Source organism: Tachysurus fulvidraco, chromosome 23 (genome assembly GCF_022655615.1).
Source record: "Tachysurus fulvidraco isolate hzauxx_2018 chromosome 23, HZAU_PFXX_2.0, whole genome shotgun sequence".
NCBI lineage: Eukaryota > Metazoa > Chordata > Actinopteri > Siluriformes > Bagridae > Tachysurus > Tachysurus fulvidraco.
In genome coordinates, this window is record NC_062540.1 from 8377275 (window position 1) to 8398573 (window position 21299).

At 40.2% G+C, this 21299-nt stretch overlaps 1 protein-coding gene across 2 annotated transcripts; it reads left to right on the forward strand.

Moving 5' to 3' along the window:
• The first annotated feature begins 22 nt into the window (after window positions 1–22).
• osbpl2b (oxysterol binding protein-like 2b) lies at window positions 23–20974 on the forward strand. Of its 2 annotated transcripts, none has more exons than XM_027144945.2 (14): window positions 23–177; window positions 7315–7449; window positions 10406–10526; window positions 10677–10752; window positions 10842–10976; window positions 11206–11303; window positions 12756–12938; window positions 13193–13300; window positions 13795–13884; window positions 14274–14400; window positions 16209–16334; window positions 16421–16544; window positions 16730–16820; window positions 18903–20974. In XM_027144945.2, the coding sequence occupies exons 1-14, from the start codon at window positions 39–41 to the stop codon at window positions 19003–19005; spliced, it is 1656 nt and encodes a 551-aa protein (XP_027000746.2). In that variant the 5' UTR covers window positions 23–38; the 3' UTR covers window positions 19006–20974. The 2 variants fall into 2 exon arrangements, with proteins under 2 accessions (XP_027000746.2, XP_027000747.1); XM_027144946.2 differs by lacking the exon at window positions 23–177 and adding an exon at window positions 4288–4408.
• Window positions 20975–21299: the final 325 nt, after the last annotated feature.

Below are 21299 nucleotides of genomic sequence, written 5' to 3' on the forward strand. Positions count from 1 at the left end.
CGTTTCCTGAAATGATGTCAGGCGACAAAATACAGCGAATGCGATTGGCCAATCCGCTGCCAGTGAACCCGCCTCCTTCATTCACTTCCGTCTCTGTGTCAACTGCGTTAGCGTCCCAGCACGCAGAGGTTCAATGTGAACCAGGCGCTGGAACACATCACGTTCAAACAAGCACAGGTAGGAAATAAACTCTCTGCCGTCACACTTTAGCTTTGTTATTACTGTAACGACTTAAATAAACCATGTCGGTCGGTAGGAAACCTTTGTATTAATTAGCTTTAGTTATCCTGTATGGAAGTTAGCTAGCATCCGCAATTTAGCCCTGGTGATGAGCATCTGTGTTATTTACTGTATTTACATCTAGCGAGCTAACGAGCTGAAAGCTCATGCTGCTGCTTGTTTATAACTATAGTGACCGTATACTGTATATGTGTGTGTGTGTGTGTGTGTGTGTGTGTGTGTGTGTGTGTGTGTGTGTGTGAGAGAGAGAGAGAGAGAGAGAGATTATATGGATCCACTATCCTTTTATTGACAAACTCTCTAATGCAACTGTGTGATCTTACTGTTGCAGGTTTGGTTAGTGACAGATTAATCACATGCAATATTGAGTTTATAGTTATTTTAGTTTAGTTAATATTACCTCACATCTCAATTTATTTCATTAAAGGTGTCTAGTGACTTAAGACAGTCATGAAACTGTACAAGCTCAAAATATCTTAAATTAGGGCTTGTCATTTCCCCCCCTTTTGCTGTATAACATATTTTCTGAACTGTTTAAACTGACGAACTGGCTGTTTATGGGAACTTTTTATTTCTGGTATTTTGACTTGAGTTGTCATATTTCATTGATATATTTTTGTTTACTGTCTGAAAGCTGCCATTATAAAAAGTAGAGCAGTCCCACATTGCAATAAGTTTGTGCTATAAAACTGATTGTCTTATACTTCGCTTGTGATGTACCAGATCTCATTATTGATCTTATCAGCGTATCACCAGGCCCTGGGTTAGGGCAGGGTGTCTCATAGGGTGGAGATCATCGAGCTTGATTTGCTCCACCTGATTGTGTAAACACTCAACTAATAAATATCAAATAGTTTTTAATATGGCTAATTATTTTGTACTATTATGATCATAACTGCCTTCTTAAACTTCCGGTTTTGTTATAATTTTTTTTTTGTTTTTCAATGAACTCATCCTGAAGAATACATCCTGAATGGGACACAAGTCCATTTCAGGGCAACACACACACACACACACACACACACACACACACACACACACACACACACACACTCTCTTTCATAACTAGGTATTTAGTTCAGCAGCATGTTTTTTGGGAGGTAGGTGGAGAAATGGAGAACACTGCAGAACTCCCCACAGACATTAACACTAGCTCAGGATCAAACTAGAGACCCAGGATCTATAATGTGGCAAAGTTACCTGCTGCACAGCCATGCTCTTTAACCACTGGGGTCTTGCACCCAATTGTTCTCAGTGTTGTCTCCTGCTGCTGATAAGTCTTGCGCGGGCGCTGGTGACTGTGCCGGGCGTCGGTAACTGCCTGGGTGACTGGGTGGGTGTGGGTGACTGCGCGGGTGACTGCGTTTTGGTGACTGTGTGGGTGACTGCATGGGGGACTGTGGGCATGGGTGACTGCGCAGGTGACTGTGCTTGGGTGATTGCTTGGGTGTGGGTGACTGCGCGGGTGACTGCGTTTTGGTGACTGTGCGGGTTACTGCATGGATGACTGTGCGGGTGACTGCGCAGGTGACTGCGTTTGGGTGACTGCGTTTGGGTGACTGCGAGGGTGTGGGTGACTGCGAGGGTGTGGGTGACTGCGTGGGTGTGGGTGACTGCGTGAGTGTGGGTGACTGCGTAGGTGTGGGTGACTGCGTGGGTGTGGGTGACTGTGTGGGTGTGGGTGACTGTGTGGGTGTGGGTGACTGTGAGGGTGTGGGTGACTGTGTGGGTGTGGGTGACTGCGTGTGGGTGACCGCGGGTGACTGTGTGTGGGTGACTGCATGGGTGTGGGTGACTGCGTGTGGGTGACCGCGGGTGACTGCGTGTGGGTGACTGCATGGGTGACCGCAGGTGAGTGCGTGTGGGTGACTGCGTGGGTGTGGGTGACCGCAGGTGAGTGCGTGTGGGTGACTGCGTGGGTGTGGGTGACCGGGGGTGACTGTGTGTAGGTGATTGCGTGGGTGTGGGTGACCGCGGGTGACTGCGTGTGGGTGACTGCGTGGGTGTGGGTGACCGCAGGTGAGTGCGTGTGGGTGACTGCGTGGGTGTGGGTGACCGGGGGTGACTGCGTGTAGGTGATTGCGTGGGTGTGGGTGACCGCGGGTGACTGCGTGTGGGTGACTGCGTGGGTGTGGGTGACCGCAGGTGAGTGCGTGTGGGTGACTGCGTGGGTGTGGGTGACCGGGGGTGACTGTGTGTAGGTGATTGCGTGGGTGTGGGTGACCGCGGGTGACTGCGTGTGGGTGACTGCGTGGGTGTGGGTGACCGCAGGTGAGTGCGTGTGGGTGACTGCGTGGGTGTGGGTGACCGGGGGTGACTGCGTGTAGGTGATTGCGTGGGTGTGGGTGACCGCGGGTGACTGCGTGTGGGTGACTGCGTGGGTGTGAGTGACCGGGGGTGACTGCGTGGGTGTGGGTGACCGCGGGTGACTGCGTGTGGGTAACTGCGCAATGTTCACATCAGTGAGTGTGAGGATCGTCAGGTATGCCAGAGACAAGGCGTTTGTACTTGTCTGTACGTCAGTGTCTAGTGCCTTAACTTGATGAATCATGCTGTGTGTGTGTTTGTGTGTGTGTGTGTGTGTGTGTGTGTGTGTGTGTGTGTGTGTGTGTGTGTGTGTGTACTGTACAATTGATTTGAGTGTAAAAGTTGAAGTGTGATTTAAAGGTGTGTGAACTTGGTGCTTTGAAGAAGTGTTTCAGTTGACTTTGTAACAAGAACAGTCCTGACCTTTGTGCTTAACCAACCTGTTTGCATGTGTTTAGTTAATCACACAAGACCATCATTATGTTTAAAATGACGTGTGTGTGTGTGTGTGTGTGTGTATTGTAAAACAAAAGGATTCTTAAACATATACTAAGCGCCCTGCTCTTAATAACACTTGTTGTACAACTGTAAGAACTTCTTGCATTTTTAGACCAAGACAATCTTTAATGTTTTTTTGTGATCAGAGATTTACAAGAAATTCCACAATATTCAAAGAAGCTTGAAATTTTTCAATTTTGGAGCTTTGGGCCAAGACGCATCATATGACATAATCACAGCTCATGTACAGCCAAAACCCACTTCGAATCATGTCTAACAAACACATAAAGCTATGTGTTTGTTAGACTCTTTTTAGACTCGTTTGTTAGTTTGTAAGCTATCACATAATGGAATGTCACACATCAGCTTTCTGTTCCTAGCTCTATCTGTCAGTGGATCACCAGTTTTCTGACAGATATGCAGCATTTCCCTTGTCTCCCTTGTGAGACAAGGGAAATTCACGTCAAGGGAATCCACTGCTCTTCTCCCTGTAGACCAACGACTGCTCCTCTATGACCTATCTGTGAAGCTCCGTAAGTTTGCGGACAACACTACAGTCATCGGACAGACAGGAGCTTAAAAAGCTGGCTGTCTGGTGCAGTCACAACAACTTGGAGCTTAATACGCTCAAAACTGTGGAGATGATAGTGGACTTCATGAGAAACCCCTCTGCACTCCCACCACTCACCATCATGGATAGCACTGTGGCTCTCCCAGGACCTGAAGTGGGACACTCACCTCAACACCACTGTAAATAAGGCCCAACAAAAGATGTACTTCCTTAACCAGTTGTAGAAGTTTAACCTGTGACAGGAACTGCTGAAACAGTTCTACTCAACCGTCATCCAGTCTGTTCTGTGCACATTAATAACTGTCTGGTTTGGCTCAGCTACAAGCTACAGACTACAGAGAACGGTCTGACTGCTGAAAGGATTATTGTTGTTCATCTGCCCTCCGATCAAGAACTGTTTATTTCCAAAGTGAGGAAAATGGCTCAGAAAATCACTCTGGATCCCTCACATCCAAGTCATCCGCTTTTTGAACGTTTACCATCTACAGAGCCCAAAATACCAGCACAACCAGGCACAAGAACAGTCAAACTACCTCATGAACAGTTAAATGTTCCACTATTACGCAATAATGACGTGCAATAATCTTATATTTATTTGTTACCACCTCCATCCTATTACATCCCTGCATCTCATTCTATTCTAATCCATTCTATTCTTTTCCATTCTGTCATCTATAGCACAACTGTATATACAATTTATTTATTTTTCCCATTTTGTAATACTCTCCTTCTGATAACTGTTGCTCTGTCAGCAGATTTCTGTTTGATGTGAAGTTAAGTCACTGCTAAATGGTGAGTAGGAACAAGAGCGTCTTGTTTTCAACAGCTAAGAGTTTAATCTTCTGATTATCTCTTAAGTGTGGCCACGACCGTAGCGAACAGCACAGCTAGCCACGTCTTCCTGTGAGAACTGCAGGGAAATAAACAACAATACAGACATTTCAGTGTAAAACATATTTGATGTCTCCTTTAACATCTCACAGTGGGAATGAGATATAATCGATAGAACGTTCATAATTAATAATGTGTAAGGATACAGTACTGATCTCACTGTAGCCACATTACTGCTGCGTTGTCTATTAGGGAGCTTTCTTTAATTTTTAATTTTGTATTAGAAATTTTTTTTTTTTTTAAATAGCTTCAAAGTACAGTGAGTATAGCATTGCGCATGTGATTTCTTGTAGAGTCATTTCTCTTTGTGTGGGAGTTGGAAAGCATGATCTTTGCCCTTTAAACCTAATACGTAGTTGTGTAGTCACGACGGCTATGATGAAATCCGCTAGCTCCGGGTTTTAAAATGCGTCCTACATCATCGGACTGTTTTTTGATAGGGGGAGATTGCATAGGCTGATAATTGTGCGTGCACTATCCTCTTACCTTGCACTTTAAAAGGAACACTTGTACACCTTCACGTTTCTGTAGATAACTACAGAACTGCTAACTATCAGTCGTTCATGTTACATCATGTCATATGGTAAATATTCACATCAAACATCAGAATGAAAAAAAAACTTCAAGTACTGAATGCTTGTCGATGCCAGATGAGGTATTTTTATCATTCCGAAAGTGCTGATCAGAGAACTTCACATTCAGACAACAGTCTCCACATCCACCTCAAGGTTTGATGTGTTGTGTTGTGCATGCTGAGATGCTCTTCTGCTCATGGTGGCTTTTTGCACCATTCTGTGGAGATCAGCAGTTTTGTTCAGTTCAGTTTCTGAAATATTCAAACCAGCCCACCTGAGACCAACAACCATGCCACAGTTCCTGAGATCCCAATTGTCTTTCTTCAGACCTGTATCTCTACTCTTGACTTATAGCTGCATGATTTTATGCACTGTGCTGCTTTAGTGGGTTAGGGTTCGTCCCATAATTCTGTGCTATATTTTCCATAAAATGTTGCATAGAGCATCTGTCATGGCTTTTTAATGTTTATAGAGCCACTAAAGATGAGAGCTCTGTTTAACCTACACCGTCGATCTTACACGCTTGAGTTCACAGTCAATCAGCGCAGAAATATTAATAGCGTTCAGAGTTCAAACAAGCCTCGCCCAACACACTTCACCCGATCCTGCTGTAGAAAGCTTTATCTCTGGAGATGTGTTTGATATGATGAGCTGCACCACACCAACGTGTCTCCATCATCGACCTCACATGATGATCAGAGTGTTATTCAGCACTGTAATCTGCGGCCAGGGAATAACGTGATTAAATATCGCTGCCATGATTATAAAATATACCATTCAGTAATATTGTAATAGGTTTTTAGATTTCGAACCAGCTGATTTTATGCCAACATTTGTTCTGAACCTTTGCCAGTATTTTTTTTTAAATGCATTTAATTTTTGTGGACATTAAAAGTATCATTAAACAGTTTTCTATGCAATGCACAACTCTGAGGCAAACCTATGTACTGTGATGCATATTGTGTAGCATCAAAATCTCTTTCTGTATAACCGTGTACTTTGTAGTATCACCCACCTTTAGCTGAAATATAACACATATTTTTCTAGAAGGCGTGACAGACCACAGTTGTGTCAGTCAGCTTTATGGTCAGGTCTTCATCAGTGATCGTTTCGATCATTTCCACTACGGCAGGAAGTAATTAGTGTTGCGTCTGTGGTGAACTGTGGTGAATTGAAGAAAGGATGTTATTTACTTATTTACTGTTCAGTGTCACCCAAATGACGATGGGTTCCATATCAGATGTGGCAAATCATCTTAGGGAGTTTTTCACTGCCACCCTCACCTCCAGCTTGCTCATTATGGATAGATGTTAGAGATAAATAGTTAATTTTAAACTTTACATACTTTTTTTTGTTTATTTATTTCTATTCTATTTCAATACTTCTGTAATTCTGCTTTAAGACTATGTGAAAGTGCTCTACAAATAAATTCTATTGAATATATATATATATATATATATATATATATATATATATATATATATATATATATATATATATATATATATTACCTCTTATTTTACTCCATATGTTTTGATTATAAACAATAAAGTTCCTTGTTTTTTGATTATAAACAAGATCTTGGTTTAAAGAGGCATTATTTTTGTTTTTATTTTGTTTTACCTGTGATATTTGCCAGAACAAAAATAAAAATCCCATATATATATATATATATATATATATATATATATATATATATATAAAATATATTTAGTTTACATGCATACATTTAATAAAGCAGAAGTAAGGTTTAACCTAAACTGATGTGAAATTAACCGAATGAAATTTGCCCTCTCTGTGGAGTTTGTCTTTGCAGAAGCCATTTCTCTGGGTTTTGATTACAGGGATCAAGGCCTGCGTACTAGTGACTGTGTTCTTTGCTCATGTTAGCTTATCTGTCCATCAGCTGCAGACACACAGGCTGGCATGTACTGGGTGGTGATCGAGTCCAAAGATCAGTCCTCTAGCATGCCTGTTCACAAATACCTGCCTGCTAAAGGGCGGAGACTCCCCATTACCTGAAACTCATTGCTCTGCATGTAATTAATGTGATGCCAGAAGCACAAATTACAGAAAGGTGCAAAACTCCTCTGTACTCTGAAATCCATAGATTGTAAGGAGTGTACAGAAAACACCATGGATCATTTTTTTGTGTTATTTCTGTTTGAATTATTGACGTGCTGATGTAGTTGTGTTCCTGCTTTTTTATTTAATTTTTTTACCTGTCTACAGCTTGGAACTGGAGCGGGATCCATTCAGTCAGGAACATCAGTCAAGCATCCAGCGAGGGATCATGTTCTAGTGGCTTGTGCTGGCTGTCCGTCAATACAATGAACAATGAAGACGAGTTCTATGATGCCGTCACAGGTGAGTACAGATCAGGCAAAGAGTCATTTGTTCACACAAACAGCATATATATATATTGTGTGTGTACATTTTTTATTTTAATGGCTGGAGATAGCAATCTGAGAGCATTTGTATTGAAAATTCAGCAGGGTATATATTCAATTCAGTTCAGTTATATTTTTATAGTGCTTTAAACAAAGTAATTTGTCACAATGCATCTTTACAGGAATTCTAACCTACGGGATGAAGGAGAATACTGTGTTCTTTACCACAGATCGCATGTGCTCTACAGTCTCATTGGTCACTGCACCAATTCACTCCATATTTACATAAACTTTTCCTGTCACCAAAGGTTGCCACCACTCGTGTCACTGAAAGTCACCAGCATATACTGCAAATCGGTGATGTCTGGTCACTTTGTGCTTTGTGCTTTGTGTGTAATTACATAACACTCATTGTTTCATTGAATAGAGTTTAGATATTAACATAACATATTCCTAAAGTCCTAACAGTACTTTAATGACTGTCCAATTGTAATTCTCCTTAACGTTACTTGTTATTATTAACAAGTTCCACATTTAATTCAAAAGTGAGGACATTTTAACAGTAAGTTTTAGGCCTTGTGATTATGGGCTGAAACATTACTCATGTGTAATGTTCATGCTCAGGGTGGAGCTTCCAGTGAGTGTCGGTTAATATCAGATCGTTCAAAACACCTTACGCAAATGTCTACTGACAAATTCTGTTTTTATTAGGAAGAAAAAGTCAGCTGTTATGGTACACAAAGGGAACAATATGGGACTCCTATAAGAAAACGCTTTTACTAAAATGGTTTGGAAATATTTAAATTTTTCGGCATTTTCCATCTTACTCCTCATCCCCGCTGTAACTGAGTCATATACGTCATTCTAATTATGGATATTTTTCTGGCAAATTGTAAGTAGTAGACAGCATGTGTAATGTGTGTTTAGGTGCATTCATAAGTAATTCAGTACAGCGTGTGTGCTTTCACACCTACACGTGTGTAGCATGAAATGCCCAGAAGGAGCTAAGAATAAAGCAGAACAGCGATTGGTCAAAGGCAGTTGAACAGACTTTCTGATTAATATCTCTGGCTGAACACAGCGGGAGTCTGGTGTTGTGACCACCAATGTCTTCTATTTAGTGCAAATTTCAAACGGCTTTTGGTTTGTATCCTTGACCAGATATGATGTAACAGAGCCGAATGCCCTACCTACAGTACAGCCTAGTAGAACTAGAGCCTATAGTGTAGAAAGACATTTGAGATTCAGCTACAGATGTACCGCTAAAGGTCAGAGTATTTTCACGCTTGTTTGTGTACGTCTGCTTCTATTAACTGGATCTTGAGCTTATTGCTTGACTTGAGAGATGGAGCACAGTAACATCAAATGAGACAATGTCTGGTTTCAGTGCAGAATGGTTTGTTTGGATTTTGAGTAAAGTTATGTGCTAGTTGATGTGACAAACTTGTCTGGAACTTGTTATCCAGAAAAGTAAGCAGGACTTACAACATCCAGTAAGTTTACTTGTATACATCCACAGGGCTATTTAGTAGCCAATTGTGTCTGCTTTTAAACACCACTGTTTTACCTCATTTCTCAGAACCTCTCTTTAGCACTCCTTTTGAATGTTGCTCCCTCTAAATAAGATCCATCAGGCTGTTTGTTTGCGTACAACAGGCCAGTGGAGGACAAAAGCGAGGCACCTGGATATCATCTTACCCTTCCTCTTTGCCCACGCTTTTAATAATGTAGCAGTGTTGACCAGACTGGCTGACAGCTTCTGTCACTACTGTGCACACTGAAAAAAATGGATAAATCAATAAAAGGGATAATCAGACCGTAAAAGCCATATAAAGTTTCTGAAGTCTTTGTTCCAGTCAGGTTGTACGTGATGACAAAAGGTCGACACAACCCAGTGAATTATCCTCCATATCAAGTCACCACATTTGCTCCTTTATGCAGGACTTAGGTGTTTATGGAAATCGCTTTAGACTGGAGTTTTTGAGGCTAGGTCTTGATTGCTGAGTTACGTTAGTCACTAGCAAAGGCCAATTAGGGCATTATTCCTGGGGGGGTTTGAAGTTAAGAGTTCCTAATTTTCTAAAGGAGCTTGTCATTATCAGGGGTCTTTCACTGGGGGCCTCTGGAGGATGTGAGTGAGCTGTAGTGCTGCTGCGATCCATTCAGCTGTAATTAGTATTTTGGTTTTAGTCCATACTTTCAAGCTGTGCCTCTAGAAAGTGTGTGAGGCGAATGTAGGGAGTACCATTAACAGTCTCTCCAGGATTTGTCATGATTCATAGGAGCTTGAATTTTTTTTTTTTTTATTGCGGCACGTGTTGGGCCGAGACGTGTTGTGTGACATTATCGCAACACGTATTCGGCCAAAGCCAAACCTCTTTAATTCATGTGTGTTAAACATGAGTACAGCTGTCACAGAAAGTAAGAAATTAGACATTTGTCTCCACTGATAGAAGCTTACTGTCAAGCAAATTTTGTTGGACTGCCCTGCGCATAATGACCACAGAAGGTTATTTTATGAGGCCAACTCATTTAAAGAGCTATTTTACAAGGTTTCATCAGAAAAAAGTTTGAGTTTCTGTCACATATTAATGTAAAAAATTTCATGTAAGTTGTCTTTATTTGTCTGTATTTATTTCTTTGTGATTTTAGGTTATTTTAGTTCTTATTAACCGTTCTTGCCATAAAGGTAGCTGACATGGCAGTAAATTATAGCAACCAACCAACCATTGATAGAAGTTTATTAGATGAATCCTGTGTTGACAACTTTGCCAAGTATTTTTCCCCAAAGTGTGTGTGTGTGTGTGTGAGTGTGTGTGTGTGTGTTACAGAAAGTAAGTGAACTTGAGCGCATGCATTCATTTTTTACAAGACATTATGCAACTTTTCCAGTATGCCTGGAAAAAAAATCATTATAAGTCTTTGTGTGACAGGCTTGGATTCGGACGAGTCATGTGAGGGCACTTCAGAAGCCAGCTTTAAAGATGCCGTAGTGGATGCTGGTGCGGAGAAACACAATGTCCCTGTACAAGAGAATGGAATCAAGAAACGCAGGTAGAGCCAGATTCCTTGGCTGGATTCACCCCAGGGCTGTGAGACGGTCTATTCTAAAGATGTGCTAAAAAAATATGCAGACTAAGCTAACACTTTTACCCAAAGTGGCAGATTATGGGTGCTAACATGGGTGTGATATTACCCCCTCAGGACAACCCTTCCTGCCCCCATGTTCTCCAGAAATAACTTCAGCATATGGAGCATCCTGAAGAAATGTATAGGACTGGTGAGGCCATCAGACGCAATGACTAGTGACTTCAATGGATTACTCTCAGTTGTTGCGGTTCTTAACGACGAGTTGTGTTGCTGTTGCAGGAGCTGTCTAAGATCACCATGCCCATTGTGTTTAATGAGCCACTAAGCTTTCTGCAAAGAATCAGTGAGTACATGGAGCACACGTACCTCATCTCCAAAGCCTGTGCAGAGTCTGACTCCATTGAGAGAATGCAGGTGAACACGAGCGTACACAGAAACATTGTAGAAGTGCAGGTGTCTGTAAAAGTTTTCAGTTTATTCGTAATTTAAATATATATTGTCAGTTTAAATAGAAAAGGTCTAATTACACAGACAAATATCTAAATCATAAAGGTTCAATTTCCAGCTTGTCTTTTAACGCTCCTACGTAGAAAAGTTAAATCATGGCTTTGTTGGATTCTGTATTTTTCTGTTTTCCCCTCAGGCTGTAGCTGCCTTTGCGGTGTCCGCTGTGGCCTCTCAGTGGGACAGGACTGGAAAGCCGTTTAACCCTCTCTTAGGGGAAACCTATGAACTTTTACGGTAAACGATGAAAATATCCACCAGCACACTTTAAAGACTGTACTGAACAGAAATACCTGTTTTCAGAAACAGACAGTATTCCTTGTCATTAGACTTTAGAATTGGCTGGTGCTTGAAGTTTGTTCAGTTAGCACATCTTGTTTTTTGTTTATGACTGGTATAGAAATTACTTTGCTGGTAAAAGTAAAATGTGTGTTGGTCATTTCATCAGGTTTGTTCACACTAGTGACAGATTAGACTTTTTACACCTGGTCACTTCATGTGTTTTCTCTGATCTGATAGCTATCTGATTTGTTAAAACTGTTCCATTTACATTAGGCCACATAAATGTGTCACAACAGTGCATTTCAAAACCCAACGAGACGCCTGGGTGAAAGATCACTTGCGAGTGACGTACTTCCGTTTGGGAGGAGTTTAGTGCTGACGTATGTGGCTTGAACAACCACATTCATTTAAACATGTCCAGTTTCATCTGAAATGTGTCCCAGACCAACTCCTGAAGTGGTTTGAACGGTCGGATTTATATCAGTCTCCAAAACTTTACGGAGAGCATTTACACCTGGTCTTTTTATGATCGGATAGCTGTCAGATCACAGAAAACGCATGAAGTGACCAGGTGTAAAAAGTTACACTACACCTGACTTTCACAGCCATATATTCATGTTTTGAACCTCCTTTTTTAAATGTAGTCTTACTTTAGCTATTTAACTATCACTAGATTTTGGAGAGTATCTGTGGGGATAAGAACATTAGTGATGCCATGCACTGATGTCCTGTGAGGAGGTCTGGAGTGCAGCCAGTGTTTCAGTTTCATCCCTGAGGTGTTCACTTGGCTTGAGGTCAGGGCTCTGTGCAGGTCAATCGAGTTCATACTCTTACTCCTACCATGGCAAATTATGGCTTTATGGACCTGGCCCTGTGTACAGGGACATTGTTATGCTAACAGTGATAAAGGGAAATAGTAATGCTACAGCATACTAAGACATCCTGTACAATTCTGTGCTTACTGTATTGTGCTAACAGATTAGGGAAGGCCCATATACGGATGTGATGATCAGGTGTCAAGAAACTTTTGGCCATATAGCGCTTCTTTTATTTTTATTAACTTTGTTAGAACCTTATAATGCAAAGGTCATGACATTAATCAGAATTTGATCTGCCAAGGCTGACATATCAGATCCAAGCAGAAAATCTGACTCAGGCATAAGGCTTTGATTGTGAAAGTGGCTCAGCTTTTATTCTGTGCTCTTCTTTGCCTCTTTTTGGAGCTAACTTAGGTTTAAATGGGTTGCTAATGTCGTATTAACTGAAGATTACAGATCATTTTGATGGTTGCACTAATGATTTGACGGTTGCACTAAATACCTGTAAACATGTTTTCCTGGTGCGATATATTTTCCTTCCTTTTCTTCATCAGCTGTGTGATTCTGTTCTGCTCTCTCTGTCTGCTAGAGAGGATCAGGGCTTCAGGTTGATCTCTGAACAGGTTAGTCATCACCCACCAATCAGTGCATTCCATGCTGAGGGCCTAGCAGGCCACTTCCTGTTCCATGGCTCTATATACCCAAAGCTCAAGTTCTGGGGCAAGAGTGTGGAAGCAGAACCAAAAGGAACCATCACGTTAGAGCTCCTCAAGTGAGTCATTTAGATTAATGTCTGTAAATAGTGGATTTAACCCTGAATTACTGTCCTACCAAGGCCAGTCTCTCTCTCTCTCTCTCTCTCTCTCTCTCTCTCTCTCTCTCTCTCTCTCTCTCTCTCTCTCTCTCTCTCTCTCTGGGGCTTTTCCCTGATGAAGTTTTTCAAACCAAAGGGTTTCTGTAGTTACTGGGTAACTGGTTGGTCACATGCTCTCTCTCTCTGTCTGTGTGTGTGTGTGTTCCTTGCAGACACAAAGAGGCATACACATGGACAAACCCTTTTTGCTGTGTACACAATGTCATTGTGGGCAAACTGTGGATTGAGCAATACGGCACTGTAGAAATAATGAATCACAGGTACACAACTGATTTATTTACATTATTAAAAACGACAGGATTACGATAACATAAATGAATAACTTACTTCCACTGTTGCTGAAGGACAAATCTAAAATATAGCCTTGTCCTGTCACAATATTTGGAGACAAACGTGTTGAAAAATAAGTGCTCTAGTTTGATGAGACCAAAACTTCATTCTGAGAGTGAGGTGGAGGTTCACATCTCATACAGAAGAGTGCATCATAACCCACAACCCAAAAGTGTTGGAATGCTCCACTCTTCACTAAGAACAGCTCAATCTGATTGAAACACTGTGGTGAGATCTGCAAATGGACAATTTGCTTTCCATCCATTCAGACCGAGCTTGAGAATCTTTGCTCAGAAAAATGGGCAGGATATCAGAATCTAGACATAGCGGCTGAATCTCAGCCTGAAACAGTTTTTTTTTTTTTAAAGCTGTTTGGTGTAAATGTGTGTAAGCTCTTGTTTACTCTGGCTGGTTTAAATGACAGTACTGGAGATAAGTGTGTGCTGAACTTCAAACCCTGTGGGATGTTTGGTAAAGAGCTGCACAGAGTGGAGGGATACATCCAGGATAAAAGGTGAGACCTCCTGTCTTTTCATTATTGAACACTGCTCTGTTGAGATGAGATGCCATTATCACCCCAAAGCTTTCCAATAATGTTTTATTCCTGTTCTACCTCAGCATTTAGCCAGCACTAACATTTAATTAATTTCCTTAATTGGATGCCATACTTTTATTTGTACTTTATTCTTACTTAAAAAATGTGGAATATCTGTAAAACAAGTACATTTTTGTCATCACTTATATTATACAGTTCCTTTTGCCCCCCCCCCCCCCCCCCCTATATATATAGTATATTATGTATATTTGTAGTACATTATGTACGTACATTTAATAAAAGATGATCACATTGAGGATTTGTTGCTGGTGTCTGTCTTTTCTCTCATATCTGTCTTTGTGCTGCAGTAAGAGGAAGCGCTGTGTGATCTATGGGAAATGGACAGAATGCATATGGAGTGTAGACCCACAGGCGTACGATTCTCATCGCAAGAACGATAAAAAAGGAGCATCAGACACCAAGAAACACAAATCGGTGAGAAATCAGTAAAAGACTCTAAATTTTGCTTGTTCTTGAACTAAACATGATGTTCGTCTGTGTAGATTTTAACAGTTGCTTTCCCTGGTCAGGCAGTTAAATGGCAGACATATGCCTTAACTGTGCAGCTGAAGATTACAGCCACTGTTGGTGAACCTGTGCTCGCTGTAGCCCCAGATACTGGTTCATGGCTGACATGAGTGGAACCTGATTTTGGTTTCTGCTCTTGTTGTGAATTTACCTTAAGGCTCAATGTGGTGTTCATACTGAGATGTATTTCTGCTCACCACACATTAACGGGGTTCAGTGGTTATTTGAGTTTCTGTAATCTTTCTGTCCGGCCATTCACCTCAACCTCATTCTTCAGCCAGCCGTTTCAGTGACTGACAGAGTGGAAGCTCATTGTATATGCGTTCAAATTCCTTATTACACTAAACCAAATCCCATTAGCTCGACGTTATTATGATCTTCTTGCATCGTGATTTAGTCTTATTTCCTATAACTTATTCTTTCAGTCTAACACATTTTTATTCTTTCCTTCATCTGTTGCTTTTTCACTCTGATTTACACCAGATTGACAAACAGGGATTGGAAATTTTGCACACTTTAAGTTCAGATTTGAATAGAAGCTAATTAGACGATTAAGGGCCATACGATTCTTAAGAACACACCCTCATGCCAAAAAACATGTTAATCAAATAATCTGTTCATAATGACACTGGACTACACCTGCTTAAAATATGTTGTAACCTGCTTGGCCACCTGTTTAACCTCAAGCAACCAAAACATGGTCGTAATGTTATTTAAAAAAAGAATGCAAAATAGGAAATCACGCTCCCTTTAAATGTGGGGACGTTTGGAATCACCAAAACAAACACGCCTCTAACCCAAATGGGCGTCACCCCTGTATCGATAGCTCCGCCTACACATACATATGCAACCCAGGCAAATAATGGAAAGAAATGTGTCTTTATCATAGCTGAAAGGAAGAACTACTGTCACCACATTCAGCTCACACTTCACTGATGTCCTGATAGTTATACTACAACACGTATTTGGGGGAAATGTCTTTTTGTATCATTTTTATGAATTTCTTAATATGAAAATAATCCCCCCAAAAGTAAAACATTTCCCCCAAATAAGTGTTGTAGTATAACTATCAGGACATCAGTGAAGTGTGAGCTGAATTTGTTGACAGTACAGTGTATTACAGTGAGGTTATTGAATTTCATCTCCACAATAATCAAGTGAATATGCGGCCAACTTTACTTAAGTCCCTCGGCGTCCCATCCTTCAGTTCTATCCATTAACACGGGTCCTGCTTCTTGCCTTATCGTAAGCCTTTCCTCGCTTTTCATTTTTATCCGCCATGTCAATGTTTCAATCACTTTCTGCTAATGTCACACATGCACACTGAACACTCTCGCCACTGCATATTGACAAGACACGCCCCTTTCTGCTCATTGGCTACACGATTGTTTTGTTTGTCGGCCCAACTCAGCTTTCTGAAGCATTTCTTAAACATCATGCACCCCTCCTTTAAGGCAGGAAAGTGTGACTGGTTTTTAGCTTTGGTTTGTAGCTGTTTGGCCTGATAGGAAGCTTAATTATGGTGGTGTGTCATCTGAGTCTAATGTGGTGAGTTATACAACACTGAGAATCTAAAAGTGGTACTTGTGTTATGGTCCATTCAAACGTTTATTGGCTGAAACAATTGCAGTTAAATTTGCTCATTGGGGAAAAGTGAGATGACAAGTGTGTGTGTGTGTGTGTGCGTGTGCGTGTCCGTGTGCGTAAACATGCAGGAAGAAACAGATGTTGCAGAAAATGATGAAGCAGATGACATGCCGGAGATACAGGAGACTGTAGCTGTGGTCCCTGGTAGCACTCTACTCTGGAGAGTGTGTCCTAGACCATCTCACTCAACAGAGGTACACACACGCACACGCACACACAACATCTGAATCTATTTTAACTCATCACACTGATGCCCATGCCCCCTCGTTTCTCTCGGCAGATGTATAACTTTACTAACTTTGCTATCACACTGAATGAATTGGAGTCAGGAATGGAGAGCATTTTACCCCAGACAGACTGCCGGCTACGACCTGATATACGAGCCATGGAGAATGGAGACATGGGTAATGAAGGTTTTTTTTTAAAACAAAATTTCTTGAGTCGATTAACAGTTTTCTTCTGCTATTCTGACACTTAAAAAATATTTGAAAAGGACATTGTATGTTTGTGTGTGTGTGTTTGTGTGTGTGTGTGTGTGTGTGTGTGTGTGTGTGTGTGTGTGTGTGTGTGTGTGTGTGTGTGTGTGTAGATGAAGCCAGCAGGGAGAAGGAAAGGCTGGAGGAGAAGCAAAGAGCAGCTCGTAAAGAAAGGGCAAAGGAAAACGAGGAATGGTGTACTAGGTAAACACTTTGCAAGAAGAGGTTTTATTATATAGGTCTGCATTTAACGTAGAACGTTGTCCATGTTGTAATGTCATCCAAACCATCCAGGACAGAGAAACAGTTTGCTACTCTGTTAAGATACTGAAATAAACCTGTTTGTCAGTCATGATCAAAATAATTAGATAGACCTATTTATAATTTTATTTATTAACTTTTTAACTTAATATTGGATCATCCACAACTTGCTATGTGAGACTAACCTTAATAATGAAGTATCTGCGCTTGTACTTAAGTAACACACACAGCAGCAGGCCATTAAAAGATGAAGGAGCATCAAATCAATTTTGCAGAAATGCAAGACTTAACTTGGGGTAAAATATCTGAATTACACCGTTAACTATGTTTTTATTGATCGTTTTATAAACTAATCTCCTTGAATTTAGAAGCTCTGTATTTGATTTCCTGGAACATTTCTTATCGAGCAACAACAACAAATTGCATGAAATAAACCTGATTATAAAAAGATCCTCTCTCATCCAGCATCGCCAACAAGTTGTGTTCACTAGGTGCGGCGGAGGTCATTCAAAACTATCACACGGTTTTCTACTGACAGAACAACCTCCTCCATAATGCCCTTCATGTCAGATGCCTTTGACCATCAAACATCATACTGTATTACTGGGTGGGACATGGAAGCTTAGTTGTTAAGGTGTTTGTCTGACACAGAAGGTGGTGAATTTGAATCCCACATCCACCAAGCTGCCACTGCCGGGCCCCTGAGCAAGGCCCTTAACCCTCAGTTGTATAAAAATGAGGTAAAATGTAAATCGCAGTGGATAAGCTTGTCTGCCAAATGGCGTAAATGGAAATGTATTGCAAAGCCTTTGACATCATCAAAGGTGGTACTCACCATGAACTAGTCTTGGACATGACAAATCAAATTGATCTCATCGGGATCGCAGTACAGTTACTTTAAGCAATATCATACAAGATCAGGTCTTTGGACTATATCTACAAATGTATCCCTGTTTTTGTGAACCATTCTATTCTGGTATGAACTCAGATGCACCTTGTTGAGTCACTTGATATGGAACAGTAATTTAGCTTCTGTAAGGTGCTGTAACATGGAACATCTCTGCAGTCTATCGATAGCAGTTCAAGTCCTATCCTTCCTTCAGTCCTGTTTTTGAGAAACATGGCACTGGAGTTTGCAGTCATTTTAAACTCTACTTGTATACTAGAACTTTTATTCATACATTGTAATATTTCTAGAATAACCCATCAATAGGCTAAACTCCCCTCTTTAGTGCATTTAGATAGAAGGTCTGTGAACTAGCCGTAATCATTTAATATGTACAAGTAGATAACAAAACAACATTGATAGTGTAGTGAGGATGAGACAGAGAGATAAACCTTAACAAAAACCGGTCGAACCAAGAAGCTTTTATAGCCATTTTGACGTTTTTCCAGGACGCTGGGACTATATTAGACAAAACACAGACTAAGAGCTAGAATATAAATGTGTGTGCATGACAAAAGACAGGACAAGAGACCGAGACATAAAAACAGATACATAACAGAATATAGCGTGTAAATAATATAGTCTGTGTGGTTTTTTGTGCGAGATCAGGATGCTTTGTACTGTAAACACATGTAGATGTGTGAAAGCAGCAGTTTACTGTATAGCAGCATTAGAATGTGACGTGAAGCTGATGAACAGTTTCCTGAGTAACACATATTCTTTATACTCTTGAAGACCACAGGCTAAACTGGGCAAATCCTTTAGCTATTTGATTTGGGAGCTGTTCAAACATTTTGGGGTTCACAAATGGATCCTGGTAGATTTCATTTCAAAAGCTAGCACCAGGAACCCTCTTTCAGCTCTCCAGGTGAAATCTGTGCATATGGTATCTGTGCATGATCACATGGAAACTTGTGGTGCTAGCGCTTTGTCCACTGGGAAGAATTGGATGCTATCATACTTCAAGATTTAGTCTTATTGTCACAAAAATAAATGAGTAGAAGTAAGAATTATATGGATTTTTTTTTTTTTTTTTTTTTGAAAAACAAAAAAAAGTTTTTATTTCTGCTTCCTTGCAGATGGTTTGAGCTGGGAACAAACCCACACACAGGATCACAGGACTGGCTCTACACTGGAGGTTACTTCGATAGGAACTACACAGACTGTCCTGATATTTACTAACGAGGGACTAGCACTCACTCCTCTTCCTTCTTTTTCCCACCACCACATGCATCCAGCATCACATCATATCCAACATTTTCTGCTGATGCAGCATTAGCTGGTTTTCCTTCATTCAACCAAATATATTCATCACACTGCTTACTCTATTTACTGAAACGTAACTTGGTGTGTTTTGAAATCAGGGATTTGAGCTCTCATTCAGAGTTAAGCCTTTCTGATGGATGAAAGGGGATGACGTGATCACACAACTCAGAGGGTTTTTTTTTTTTTCTTTCTCCCTTTTTCCTCTCGGTAAGGGTTTTTCCTTTGAAAGCACTGATGATGATCATATAGAACATAAGGAAAGTGAAGAAGAAAAGAAGAGCGACTGATGATCAGAGCCTTATTTTCTGCCTTAGAACTCCCATAAATTCTCCCATTACATCTGTGTGTCATGCTTCATTACAGTTTATTGCTCCATGACCAAACCTACAGCTCGATATGTATACTAATCACATACCGTCATACGGATCCGATTTTCTAATGGTCGTAGTCTATCCTCAAATGTGTGTAAAATAACAGAGGACACATTTTTGACATTTGAGAGCACTGATATGTTACATACTTATTTGACCAACTGAACACTGTTAAATAGAGTGAAGTGAAATGAGTCATCATAAAAACAAACTATAATATTAATAATAATAATGAACTGCTCAATGTGTGTGTTCATATACTATATTTCAGTTTATTTGAAGGCCAACTTTCCTCCCATGGATGTACAATATAATGTGATGGTTTTTAGTTCTAATGTAAGAAGATTTTTCTAGAGCAGTTATTCACATTAAAGTTCACATTTTAAAAGCTGCAACTATAAAAATGTATTTTTAATGATTCCTGAGAAATTGTTCTCTGAGTATCATGTTACGTGACCATTTGTGTTGTGATGCTCTGACAAGATTAGAATTGGAAAACATGAATAATAAGCATGCATTCAGCATCAACACTAAATGCTTAATAGCATTCATGTTGTGTTTTTCTTTAAGCATGTTGCACGTATCCCATTTGTCCTGTTCTATACATAGGTTTAAGCACATCTCGTTTCAGTTTCATGCCACGTCTCATCATTATTCCTAAACCTTGAGGAAACTCGCACCTCTTGTAAGAGCAGTCAAAATCTATGCAACTCATCACAAACCCCTGCATATTTTCTCGTATTTAGTCTGAAGCTAAATAAATAGTCCATAGTTTAGTCTTACTGGTGACAAATGTCTACAGACAGTTTATAGGATTGTAAATATCACAGCAAATTATTCTCAGCTATTTTTCCTCTTTTCTTCAGTGCCCACGGTAAAATCGTATTCCCTTTTCCCTTTATCACTGAACTCTAGTTATGATCCGTGCACTAGTGTGCTGCACAGTGATGCTAGAATTTCATGTGTTTTTATTTAAACTACCAAACGTTATTTTCCTCCTTCAGTGCCTGAGTTTGTATCACTGATACTTGACTTTTTTTTTATTATTGTTTCTTAATCATTGTCATGGGTGTTTTTAAGATTTCTTCACAAGTTTGCTTGCTTTGTTGGTTTGTTTTGTCTTGTTTGCTTAACCAGATTTCACACTTCCTCTGTGATTAACACTTAAATGTCAGTGAGAATGTTGGCAGATTTTCACACGCTGTATGATGTACACATGCACAGTGCATTACACTACTTGATTGCCTCTATTAAATAAGTTGCTACTCCATTAAGTGTACATTTGTCTATATGAAAACTAGCAATATAAAACGTATACAGAGTTTCTTTGGCTTTGTGTGGATTCATTTTGTAAGTTCAGTGTTTTGCTAGTACACTTCACTGTACGTCATATTTCTGTATAAAGGTTTGCACATTCATGGTAATCACAAACATAACATTATTTTGTGTAATGATTTATTTTTATAGTATTTAAATACTTTATTGGTGAGAAATTATTAAAACACTTCATTTTACATTGGGATTAATTATTTTTATTTAATTTCCATTTTGAAAAAAAATGAAAGATTGCCACTTCGGTCGATTGAATTCTTTTGACGTATCTTAGTTAAAGCCTGTTATTGTTTTCAAATAAAATATATGTGAAGGAAAACATGTCCCTGATTCATTGATCTATCTCGCTACAGACGTCAACTAAATTAAAGCTTAATATTTATGAAATCTCGTCAGTTAATGTTTATGGTAAATGTGGAGGGACGTGATCTCTGTGAGTGGAACCTGGCGTAGACTTCTGCTTTTGTAGCTCATCTTCCTCACGAAGTGTTGTGCAATAATGAGCAA

Bases quoted from the DNA above. Each gene is read 5' to 3' on its own strand.
- osbpl2b (XM_027144945.2), top strand. From the start codon at position 39: ATGCGATTGGCCAATCCGCTGCCAGTGAACCCGCCTCCTTCATTCACT. The intron at 11,304-12,755 runs GTAAACGATGAA...TCTGTCTGCTAG, and splicing joins GAAACCTATGAACTTTTACG to AGAGGATCAGGGCTTCAGGT. The intron at 16,335-16,420 runs GTACACACACGC...TTCTCTCGGCAG, and splicing joins GACCATCTCACTCAACAGAG to ATGTATAACTTTACTAACTT.